The sequence below is a fragment of the Odocoileus virginianus genome, chromosome 16, assembly GCF_023699985.2.
Source record: "Odocoileus virginianus isolate 20LAN1187 ecotype Illinois chromosome 16, Ovbor_1.2, whole genome shotgun sequence".
NCBI classification, from domain to species: Eukaryota; Metazoa; Chordata; class Mammalia; order Artiodactyla; family Cervidae; genus Odocoileus; species Odocoileus virginianus.
In genome coordinates, this window is record NC_069689.1 from 51,041,056 (window position 1) to 51,053,280 (window position 12,225).

The following is a 12,225-nucleotide window of genomic DNA, read 5'->3' on the forward strand; positions in this document are numbered from 1 at the left end:
ATCAGAATATAAAATCAGTGACCTCACAGTCTAATCCCGAGAGGAAAAAAATCCGGTAAAACTGATACGACTGAATCTAAGAACATGGAAATATTTTCCAACCATGTTATTGTATAGTCATTCCTTACCCCACCAATAAAATGGAGATCAATTAATCGACCTAAGATTTTTAGGATTAATAGATATGGAACTTCTACAGAATTACACCCTGCCAAAAACAATTAGAAAATGCCAGATAAACGGAAAGTAATCTACTTAAAGACATCAGAGAGCAGCCCAAGCAACACAGACTAGAAGGGATAAGATTCCAAAGAGCAAAAAACCAAAGAGGTAGCAAGAGTCGACTTCTGCGGAAGTCACTGCAGTTCACCGGGGAGATCTGTGACTCTGAGCCTGGGCAAGAAGCTGAATACCCGGGCTTTTCCCAGCAGAGAACCCCTGCTGGAGAAACAGAGCCACCAGCAGAGCCCTTGGGGGTCTTCCTAAGCTAAAGGGACACTGGAGACTTGAAGGACTCCAAACACACAGCCAGTTTTCCCTTACAACATTTGCTGAACCTGCAGGGAGCACAAGGCTAAAAGGCGAAGCTGGAGACCTTCTGACAGGCAGAGCAGCTGAGGGTGGTGTCTCAGTGGCGGGCAAACCAGGATCCAGTTTAAGACCTTCCCGCAGGGAGGGCCGCTGGGTGCAGCAGGCCCCCTGCTGAGCTCCCTGGAGGGCCAAGCCCCAGGAGCAGGGGGCAGAGGGGGACCAGGGCACTCGCCGCCCGCTTTGTGTGACTGAGGAGCGAAGAGTAAATCCTCTCTGGGGCAGAGAGACTTCATCTGGAGCTTGTACAATTTTTAACACACAGTGCCTGCCATGTAATCAAAAATAACTAGGCACGCTAAAAGACAGGGCTGTATGACTGAAAACCAAGGGGGAAAAGAAAACATACAAAATGGCTCACAATAATTCAGATATTAGAGTCAGCGGTCAAAAATTTTTAAATATCTACAGTTAATGTGTTTCAAATACAAAGAAAAGGTGAAGAACACCGATTTTTCTAAAGGCTTGAGAGCTTTACTCGAAGATGAGAATGTACTTTAAAGAAAAAAAGTCAAATGCAAATCCTAACACTGAAGTTTAAAAAGAAACTACAATGAAATTAAAGTTTACTTCATTTTGATTATTATGGAACATTTGACTCTCTGTAAAATGTAATACTATGCTTCCATATATAACAGTGGTTCCCAATCTTTTTGGCACCAGGGACTGGTTTTGTGGAAGACAATTTTTCCATGGACTGGGGAGAAGGTTTGGTTTTGGGATGACTGAAGCGCATCATACTTATTGTACATTTAATTTCTATTATTACATCAGCTCTACCTCAGATCATCAGGCATTAGATCCTGGAGATTGGGGGCCCCTGACATATACTATATTAAGATTTTGTTCTATATGCTTTTTTCTTTCTTAGTATTTTTATCTTTAAAAGTAATTCATGCTCATTGTAACCAGTGAAGTAACAGATAATGGAGAAATTAATTTCCTCCAATCCTCCCACATTTTACCAGCCTCGAAGAAAAAAGAACAAAGAAAAAGAAGTGTTAATCGCTCAGTCGTGTCCGACTCTTTGGGACCCAAAGGACTCTAGCACACCAGGCTCCTCTGTCCATGGGATTCACCAGGTAAGAATACTGGAGTGGGTTGCTATTTCCTTCTCCAGGGGATCTTTCTGACCCAGGGATCAAACCTGGGTCTCCTGCATTGCAGGCAGATTCTTTACTGTCTGGGCCATCAGGTCCAAGGTAATTGCTATTTGTGTATGCTTTCACATCTTTCTCTATGCTTCTGCAAATACATTATTCAAATATTTATGATGGAAAAAAGCTTGGTGGTTCCTCAAAGAGTTAAACAAAGAATTATCACATGACCAAGCAATTCCACATTCCTAGCTAAACACCTAAAAGAAGTGAAAACAGACACTCAAATAATTGCATACAAATGTGCACAGCAGTACAATTCACAACAGCCAAAAAGCAGAAACCCAAATGCCCATCAACTAATGAAAGGACAAATTGTAGTCTAACCGTACAGTGGTGTATTATTCAGTCACAAAAAGGAATGAAGTACCGATGCATGCTATAGGGACAGACCTTGAAAACCAGATGCCCAGTGGAAGGTCCAACACATACTCTGTGAGTCTGTGTGATGCCATTAACACAAAGAATCCAGAATAAGCAAATTCACAGAGACTGTGGTAGTCATGAGCTGGGGAGAGGGCAAAATGAAGAGAGTTTTCCCTCTGTGAGATGATCAAAATGCTCTGGCACCTGATAAGAGGTGGCTGTTACACAACAACATTGTGAATGTTCTAAATGTCACTAAACTGTTCATTTAAAATGGTTACATTTCTTTACGTTATGTGACTTTCACCTTATAAAGTTAAACACACATGCCACAGAGATTCTGTGGTTTTCGCTGCTGCTTTTTTTCCTTCCAATTTTGACTTTTATCTATAAAGCAACTCATTGTTTTTAACAACTGCTAATAATACAGAGTATAAATGCCCTATTATTCATCTAGCCATCTTTCTATTAGTGGGAGGTCAATTTATTTCCAGCTTTTTATCATTATAAGGCTACAACAGCACCCTCATAATACACATACATGTTTGCATTCCTACAGGACAGACTCCCAGAAAATGGGCCTTTGTATTTAGATACTCCAGACTGTTTTCTGGAGTAGCAAGTCACACCCTTAGGAATTTGTGTGAATTTAACCCTGTAATTTTTGCTGATCTGAATGGATTAAAAAAAATGGTTAACTTATTGTTACTTTAATATACATTTCCCTAGTAGTGAAACTGTTCATCTTGTCCTACTGGCCATTTGAATCTCCTCTTCCAAATGAATTTTCCATTCCTAACCTTTGTCCATTTTTATATTTGGTCATCAATTCATAAGAGGTTTTTCAATATTAGCAGTTTTAACCATTTAACTCTCATACAATGTAAACAGTTTCCCTCAGTCTCTCATTTGTCTTTTGTTTACTTGAGTGAGTTATGTTCTCCCTCAAGTTGAATCAAGTCTTTTGGATCTTTATTTCATGTATTATTTCACTGAGGAAAAAAAGAGGACAATAAAGTGGCAGAAAAGAATAAAGCACAAAGGTCAGGCTACTGTCTTTGGAAAAGCAAACAATTCTTTTGTCACCTCTTCTTAAGCCTCATGTAATGCCTCACCTGCAGTACTAAAGTGTCTCTTGTTGGGGTGACTGTAGTTGTCTCTTGGGTGTCCGTGCATCTGTGGGCCGTGAGAGGCAGGCAAATGAGGCTTCTGCGGGTGAAGGTTGTGCGGGGTGTGGGGCTGAGACATCAGGGAGTCACGGCTGGAACCCGAGGCCTCTGGTCGAAATGGTTTCTTACCCCCAATCACATCCTCTTTCTTCTTCTGCTCCTGGAGAGTAAAAGGAAACCAAAGACCCTCAGGATCCCAGGCGCAATTCCCAAGAACAGTATAAAAACCATCACCTTTAAACATTTCCCTCTTGATTTTTGACAAGTCCCTCTCGGCTTCCCTGCTGTTTAATACCTTCTTAAGAAAAAATGCTCGTACTCCACTGAGCTCCAGGGCATGAAAACCCTTACAGAGCCCATCTGCTGCTGCACCTACTAGGCCACGCACTGTAAGGAGGACAGTCTCCACAACCTACAGCTCTCAGAGCACAGGCCGGGCTGCTGGCTGTCGCTGCCTGGGGTGAGGAGCAGGTGCCAGGCTTGCAGCTCTCCTGGAGGCTGCTCTCGGGCCGCGTGAAACCAGAACCACCAACCCCGACTGGTCCAGTGGGAACTGCTTCCCATGCCAGAGTCATCACACTGAACATATAAATCTAAGTAACATCACGCTCTACCACACAAATGAACTATTCAAAATAAAAACATCAGAAAATATAGTAAGGAAAAAATAAGAAATGTGAGGTGACCTAAAATCTCACCACTGAGGGAATTACTGTTAATAATCTGATCCATGTATGTGTTTATAAATATATATACAGTAGTCCCCCCAATCCATGGGTGAGAAAATCCAAGGCCCTCAGTGGAAGCCTGATACTGAAGATAGTACTGAATCTTTGTGTTCTATGTTTTCTAAAATGCATATATATGCCTAGGGTACTTTAAGTTAGGCACAGTAAGAGAACATCCAAATGGCCGGTATCACTACACTTAGGCTTTGTGGCTATCATTAAATAAAATGAGGATTACCTGGACACAGCACTGCAATACCATAACAGTCGATCTGATGGCAGCAATACCGTAACAGTCGATCTGACGGCCAAGAGGGCTACCACTTAACTAACACACAGGCAGTGAATACGGTGTGGACATGCTGGACAAAGGGGTGGGTCACGCCCCAGGCAGGACAGAGCAGCACGGCCAAGGACTTCATCACGCCACTCAAATCCGTGAGCAAATTACAACTTACGGATTGTTTATCTCTGGAATTTTCTATTTAATATTTTAAGACCATGACAGACTGCAGGTAACTGAAACTGTGGAAAGCAAGACTACATAGGAGGAACTACTATCTTGTGTGTGCGTGCACATGTGTGTGTGTATTTTTTAAACAAAAGTATTACTTGACATTCTTTTTTCAGTTAACATCCTGTGAAAATCGTATGTGAATACTTACTGAATATTACTATTATATTTATGGCTGAATACTCCCTGATATGGATATATGAAGTCATTTCCACATAAACATATTTAAATCCTTAATTATCTCTTTCAACTAAATTCTTAGAACTGCATGTTTTAGTCTTTTGGTAAATCTTACTGAATTATCCTCCAGAAAGGCTGTGAATGTATACAATAACCCCAACTAGTAGGACCACTAGTTTCATTTTTCACCTTAATCTAACTTCTGATAACCTGACTAATGAAGCCCTTTAGCCTTTACATCATATGTCCAACTTACACTTATCCTAACTTCCCCTCTTTCCGAAAGTGCCTTGCCCAACTATTTCATTCCCTACTGGGGCTTTTCCTGACTATTCTTTCAAAGACTTTTCATAATGCATAAAGTCCATGCTAACATTCAGCAAAAATGTTACTAGAGTATTTCTGTATCTTACTGTTCTAACATGTTTTTCCACATGAAATTAAACTATAAACCACCTGAGGGTGCTGACCCACCGCTCACAGCAGTGCTGGCGCAGGGCAGGCTCGTGTAACAGGAGACACTTCTGAGCACCTGCCCTGCGCCTGGCACCACTCCAGGTGCTGACGATCCGCGAGAGGATGAGCGCCCTTCAGCTTGCAGGCCTCCGCAGAGCGGACAGGGTGGTGAAGGAGGTGTCGAGTGTTCCTAGCCTGGCCCTAGGTGGCTAACTGGGGGGAGGGCCCAAAGGGCAAGTCAGCAGATGTGCAAATGGACACACCTCTTCGTGGCCATCCCCTGCTACCAAAGACAGGGCGGCATCTTCTGGGCACCTTTTAGTGTCTGTTCCTTCACTCAAGCGGTCGGGACCCTGTGCACAAAAGCTGGAAGGACGCCAAGGACACACAGCCCAGAGAGAACAGAAAGAGCAGGCGCTGCCCATGATGTGATCTTTCAGGAGCCACGCTGATAAGCCACCATAAGACATGTGCATAGGGAAGGAAGGGCCTGGTGAATAAACGCTTCCAGGTCAGAAGGACACAGAGGAGCAGGCCCCTGTCAGAATGTCAGCCCTGTCTGGCTCCTGTACACTGGCGCTATCACACATCAGGTCTTAGCCAACAGTCTGACTAAGTGCAGTATGTCTGACTGAGTCAAGTCTGACTTACTTGTGGAGTATGCGGACAAACTGCACGGCTAAACGGTGGAAGAACCCGCCAGGCAAGAAGCCAGCCACACCCCCCACTTCCGGCCCAGGCCTCCACCTGTAATGTAAGATCAGGGAACCCTGGGCCCTTTCCAGACGGCAACCTATGAGTTTACAATTGTCTCCTAGGCAAAAACAGTAATGAGGGAATTTTTTTGGCAGAACTGGTTTTTATCTGTTTGTATGAATTAGGCTTAAATTTGTATTTTTACCTCTTCTTCTTGAGATCTTTTCTTATGAGCCATCTTGTATAACTTATGCAATTTTCGAGCATCAAATTCTGTAAACTTGGAAACAAAAATCCACAGGTTCCTAAAAAAAAGAAAAATACATTTTTTCTGGTAAGTTATAGAATTTTAAAAATAACTGTTCTCTTTATGGATGGCAAGTTAATGAATTTTTCTATACTTGGAATACTTTCCAAGTACAGAAAACAGAGATATAATCTTTCAGGTCTTGGCATCAATAACAAATATACATTCAGATGCTAACTAATGTCAACAGAATTTGACCTAGGGGTCTAGAGAAAAGGGTTCTGTCTCACAACTAAAACCCCTCTAATTTATTTCACCTGTGACTTCAGACCTACTATCTGGCCCCACCTCTGTTCTCCCTGGACCCTCAGGCAGTCTGTCATGATCACCACCTCCGCAGGGACCCAGGTACAGTTGGACGTCTCTGCACTGCTGCCCCTTCCTTCCTCCCACTTGTCACCACCACAGCCTGTCATCTCTGCCTTCAAAACTCCAAGCAACTGCTCCCTCTGACTCCACTGTGCGTGGCCTGACTAACAGGGGAATGACTGGCGAAGCAGGTGTGGAGAACACAGAGGCATAGGTACCCTCGTGTGCTGGAAGGAGAGGTGCGCGTCCTCGAACGGTTCCTGGAGAGCAGTCACACCACGTCACGCAGTGCTGCTCAGAGAACACTGTCCAGCACCTAACCAGTAAACCTGCTGCCTCCTACGGAAAGTCATTTACCCTTCTCCCTTAAGCCTTCTGTAGTAGCACTTTTGCCATCTTAACAACCTGCTTTAAACCCTAAGAGCCACCTTCACGGCTTCGCTGCAGCCCGAGAACTCTTCCATCTAAGCAGGCCCACTCCGCCCTCCCGCGCCGGCCCGGTCTACCTGCCTGCCCCCGCACGACTTCCCTCCCTGACCACTCCTCTGCACGGGTTTCTGCCTTCCTGGAATTCCTACTAGACTCGATCTTCCAAGCACCACTTCATGAGGGACAGTTTCTCATGAGTGGGCAAGGAATTACTTATGAATCACAGCAGGCCAGGACCACAGTACCCAGCGCATCTAAACACAGACTGGCCTCAGTGCACAGTATCCAGCCTAGCTTCATGGATCTATATGCTAGGATGATGACCTTTTATTATCTTCCAATAGGGATTAAGCTGGGTAAAACGAGAGCCAGATGGCTAGATACAGGGATCCAGAAGTTGGGAACAGTCTAAGAGGATAGTCAAGTCACATTTCAAAACTTAAATATTCTTTTTTCATGGCTCTGAAGCATGCTATGAATAGCATCATGACAGAGGTTTTCTTAAATCTCCTTTTCAGTCAAAAATCCATCCACTGATATTAGGTTATTACACAAAGATAATTAACTGTGTAACTGTGGAGTATAGAAAGACTTAATGTTACAATTGTCTTCGAGAAATTCCAGGCACGTTTTTATAAACACAGAAATGAATTATAAATGAATCTATGTAAGTCACGATGTCTTACAAACTGAAGTTCTGGATTAACTGCATTAATCCAAATTACTACTACAGCTCTTCAACTATTAAAGAGAAGAAAACTCACAGCTCTGGTGGTTTGAACCTTTGCCTCCTCTTATTAGTTGATAGAGAACTAACCAACTAATTGGACTATCTCTGACTATTAACCTGAGATGGGTAGAGTAGTGAAATCATAGATGATTTCTATCCCTTCCAGGCTCAGAGTCTTTATTCTGAGGACAGGCCAGCAAATCCAGTATCACAGTATTTTTCTCATAAAGTAATAATATCATCCTACCCAGTCAAGACTGGTCTCAGAGGAATAGGCTATTTCAGGAAAGAAAACTGAAGCCTGCAGGTATGCTGCCAATCATCGGCTTTTGCTGAGAAAAAGTTTTTTCATTAGGTGGCTGTGTCATGTTGCATAAAACAAAAATAGAATCCTAACACACACTCTGTCATCAAGCCAGAACAGGCGATCCGACAGGCATGCGAGCCGCGGCGGGTTACCTCCTCCACAGCTTGACGTGCTCCTGGTCTGAGTAGGCCTTAAGGCACTCAGCGATCCGGTCCCCGATCTTCAGCAGGCAGTTGCGGGTGTGCTCCAGCTGCTCCTGGACGCTGAGCCCCTTGTCAGGCTTGTCCAGCTGCTTCAGCGCCTTCTTCACAGGCCGCATCCTCTCCTTACACTGCAACAGAGCACAGACGTTGAGCCAGCCGCATCCCGCGCTTACTGTGCCCTGAATTCCCAGAGAGCACACAGCCCCTCAGGCCAGTGATCACTCATAGAGAAGCAGGGGAAGAAAGGCAGGGCAGCAAGGAGAAATGTTAGAGCTGGAGAAACTTGAGGTTCCAGTCTCAGCTCCACCGCTCAGAGCAGTGACATTCACACCTTACTTGGTCTCTAGAACACTGCTCTGCTTCCTCACCTGCCAGAAGGGCATTCATGACGAAAATCAAATGAGAAGCAGCGTTACAGACCTAACCTGAAAACCTGGCACCACAAACTACCTAAAACTGTAGGGTAAAATATTTACAAGTCCTTTGGGTTTATAAGAAACTGAGAGAAAGGCATCCAGATAAAGAGAGTGGGCTGAACACAAGAAACTTTTTCTCCCTGTCTCCAGCCACTAACACAACAGGAAAGGAATTGACTACAGAAGAGATAAACTCACAAAGACAAGGCAAATGCAAGAAAACAACAGCAGCAAAATAGTACAGCAAGTAAAACTGCTTAACAGAGAGCTGAGAGCCAACCCGATTTATGCTGCAAACTTATTGCCCCAAAGGCTTGCTAAGTATCATGGCGGTAAGGGTGAAGGCTGAAAACAAGGATTTTTTTTTTTAAGACTGCCTAAAAGGAACAGACACCCAGATCTCTAACTCTGCCCAACAACATATATGGAAGTTTATTCTCTGGAGAGGATAAAAGTCTTTTAACTGGGCTACACAGGCATAGTTGGGGGGTAAGGCTACTGCACCGAAAACAGCATTATATGGAATACATGCATAATATATGCATATTAGATGAGCCACCAACCAGCTTGGTTTTTTTGGGTTCTTTTGCCTCTCAGATTCCAGAATGAAGAAAGCCAGGTCTTAATCCTCCATCAGGAAAACTGGAGGATTCTTGTGCCTAAAACTTGATTAACCAAGAGCAAGAATCAAAAGATGCTAACCACCCCACTGAAGTTTCTAAGGAAGCATCCCAGCCAGATCACCCTACGAACAACACTCTCAAAGCTGATTAAGTGCCATCCACATCTCAGAGGTTCCAATCAGAAGTTTAGTCTTTACTCTTAAACATAAGAAGACAACCAAGGAGCTTGGTTTGGTACAACCATTGAAACAATCTAACACGAATGATGGAAAACAAATCTAGGAGAAATATATGGGGGGAAAAGATCTTGGAAATAAAATATGATAAGAGAAGTGAAAGCCTCAAAAGAAATAATGACATTTTTCCTCAGAAATAAAGCTGAGGAGATCTCCGAGAAATGTAGGATTGACAAAGAAGTGAAAAACATTTTAAGATAATATCAGGGATCACTCCCAGAGTCCAATGTCTGAAAACTAGCACAAAACCAAGAACTGAGGATGAAATTACCACAGAGTAAGTCAGGAGAATTTCTCTGACCTGAGGGGCATGGTTATCAGCCACTAAGTTTCCAGTATAAGGAACTAGTAAGGCACATGTCCATGTGACTGGATAACAATGAAAATCCAACAAACTCCCATCACTTCGTGATAATCTCCATAGACATACACCTAAAATCTTCTTTTCAGTATTATATTTAAAGTTTTAAAAAGGACACAAAATAAACTGGAAGATATCTGTAATGACTGTAACAGACAGAAGATTAGTATCATGAACAAGATTCCTATAGAAAAGGTAAGGACTACCCGTAATCACTTTTAAAAATCCAGATGCATATCAGAATTATCTTGACGTTTTTTGAAAAATACAAATGCTCAGGTATTGGGGGGGGGGGAGAGTCTGGATATAAAAGTTACTTGGAATAGACAAAAGATATGAACAGTCAATTCACTGGAAACATGAATACCTGATAAATATGAAAATAAATGTTCAACACTACCACTAGCCAATTTTTTCATACCTCTTAGATTGGCAAAAATTAAGAAGTCAGAAATTACCAAGTGTTTCCAACACTGGGAACCACACTCATCATTAGAAAGGGAGCAAATCTTTACAATTGCCTTGAAGATGAATTCTACAACATCTAATAAAGTGGGAGATGTGCAGACCCAAAGAAACACCTGGCTTTTCTACACAAGCTACACACTAGAGGAGCTATTACACACACGTATGACAATATATTTACAATTTCACTGTAGCCTATTTGTAGTGGTGAACATTTGGAAAACCCCAATGTCCATCAATAGGATAAAGAATGAATTGTGGAAATCACAGAATAGGAAACACTGAAATCAGAGACACAATTATCAACATGAATAAATATCAGAAGTGTGTATGCTGAAGCAAGTTACAAGATAAACAGTGTGGCATTTATCAGTAGGTTCCAGTCATGGGAAGCAGCAGTGCATGCTGTTTATGGACACTTGGGAGGATATGCAGTATAATGGGAAGAACCCACACTCTTGGGTCAAATTGCATGGGTCAGATCTTAGCTCTGCATCTTAACTCTGTGAAAAAGGACAAGTTACTTAACTCTCCTCACATTATTTTTTAATGGGTAAAACAGAGATGATACCTACCTCACAGGTTGTCATGGAGAAAATACACAAAAAGCACACTAAGAATACCTGGCCGACTATGTGTACTGTTACTGTCTTTAAAGATACAAGGCAGTAAAACTCTGAAGTCACACGGGAGGACGGTGACAGGGGAGGACTAGGACACACAAGGACGGCGACACGGGAGGATGGCGACACAGGAGGACTAGGACACACAAGGACAGCGACACAGGAAAACAGTGACACAGGAGGACGGCGACACGGGAGGACGGTGACAGGGGAGGACTAGGACACACGAGAACGGCGACACAGGAGGGCGCTTCTGGGGAGGGGACAAAGCAGGGCCCGGAGCTTTAACTTTACAGGCTGAGCCTTAAAAACGCAGACCTGACAAAACTCCACGGTACCTCTATCAATGCCTATTATATTTCTGGTTTTTCTGTTTTTTAAAAGATATCATAATATAAAAACAAGAGTAAATGAGCTGGTATATATAAATGCATTTCCCTCTTTTTTTTAAAAAAAATTCAGATGCAGTTGATTGATGCTTCCTTCGTGGGTCTGCCTTCCAGTGAAGGAAACGCAGGTTCGCTCTCTGGGTCAGGAAGATCCCCTGGAGAAGGAGATGGCAACCACTCTAACACTCTTGCCGGGGAAATCCCATGGACAGAGGAACCTGGAGGGCTACCATCCAAGGCGGTGCAAAGAGTCAGGGACGACTCAGCGACTGAACAAGAACAAATAGCTGATTTACAATGTTGTGTAAAAGCCATGTTTAAAATAATATGGTACCACAGAAGCATTAGTCAATGATTTTCTCCAATAAATACTGGGTTAAGAGAAGCAAGAAACAGATCAGAGAGCTGGCTGGGTAATTAATTTATTCATTTACTCACTTACTGAGATACTTCTATCATCTCCACATATTTTAGAAGACATATTACTTTCCCTCAGAGAGCTCACAGGAAGAAGAGTAAAGAGATTTAAGAAAAATGAGATAAGTGTGAAGAGGAAAAAAAAATACACACATGCATATATGTTTTTGGGAACACACACACATACAAAAAAGGGTAAAAAGAGAGAAGACTCTTACAGGACGAGGTCAAAATTCTATCCATTGCTGCCCCAGAGCAGGAATATTCTGAGAGTTGGAAGACCACTTTTTCTTCAAAACTAAATGAACATACACTTAAATCAAGTGAACAGTGATGTGTGGAAGTCTGAGAGACGAAGAGACCTCAAGAGAGGAGGAGAAGGGGCACGAGTGCAGCACAATGAAGCACACACCCGCAGCACCGATGAGGGGCAAGTCCCCGAGGACGCGCTGCTGGCCTGTCACCATCCTACGGAAGGCCTGGTCCACGACTCTCCCCTCGCTTCCCTGCCTCTTAGGAGGAGGCGCGCCACGGCTTGGAACACACCCTAGGCCAC

General features: G+C 43.1%; 1 protein-coding gene across 5 annotated transcripts in view; it reads right to left on the reverse strand.

The window, feature by feature from the left end:
* The window catches only part of CHD2 (chromodomain helicase DNA binding protein 2), a 111,912-nt gene that overhangs the window by 12,228 nt on the left and 87,459 nt on the right, over positions 1–12,225 (reverse strand). For 4 of the 5 annotated variants that reach the window (XM_020872709.2, XM_020872699.2, XM_020872729.2 and 1 more), the window contains 3 exons: positions 8,089–8,267; positions 6,060–6,159; positions 3,227–3,440 (listed from right to left, as the gene is read on the reverse strand). In XM_020872709.2, coding sequence (XP_020728368.2) covers positions 3,227–3,440; positions 6,060–6,159; positions 8,089–8,267 — 493 coding nt within the window. The remainder of the gene's footprint in view (positions 1–3,226; positions 3,441–6,059; positions 6,160–8,088; positions 8,268–12,225) is intronic. The other variant, XM_020872743.2, reaches the window with a different exon arrangement.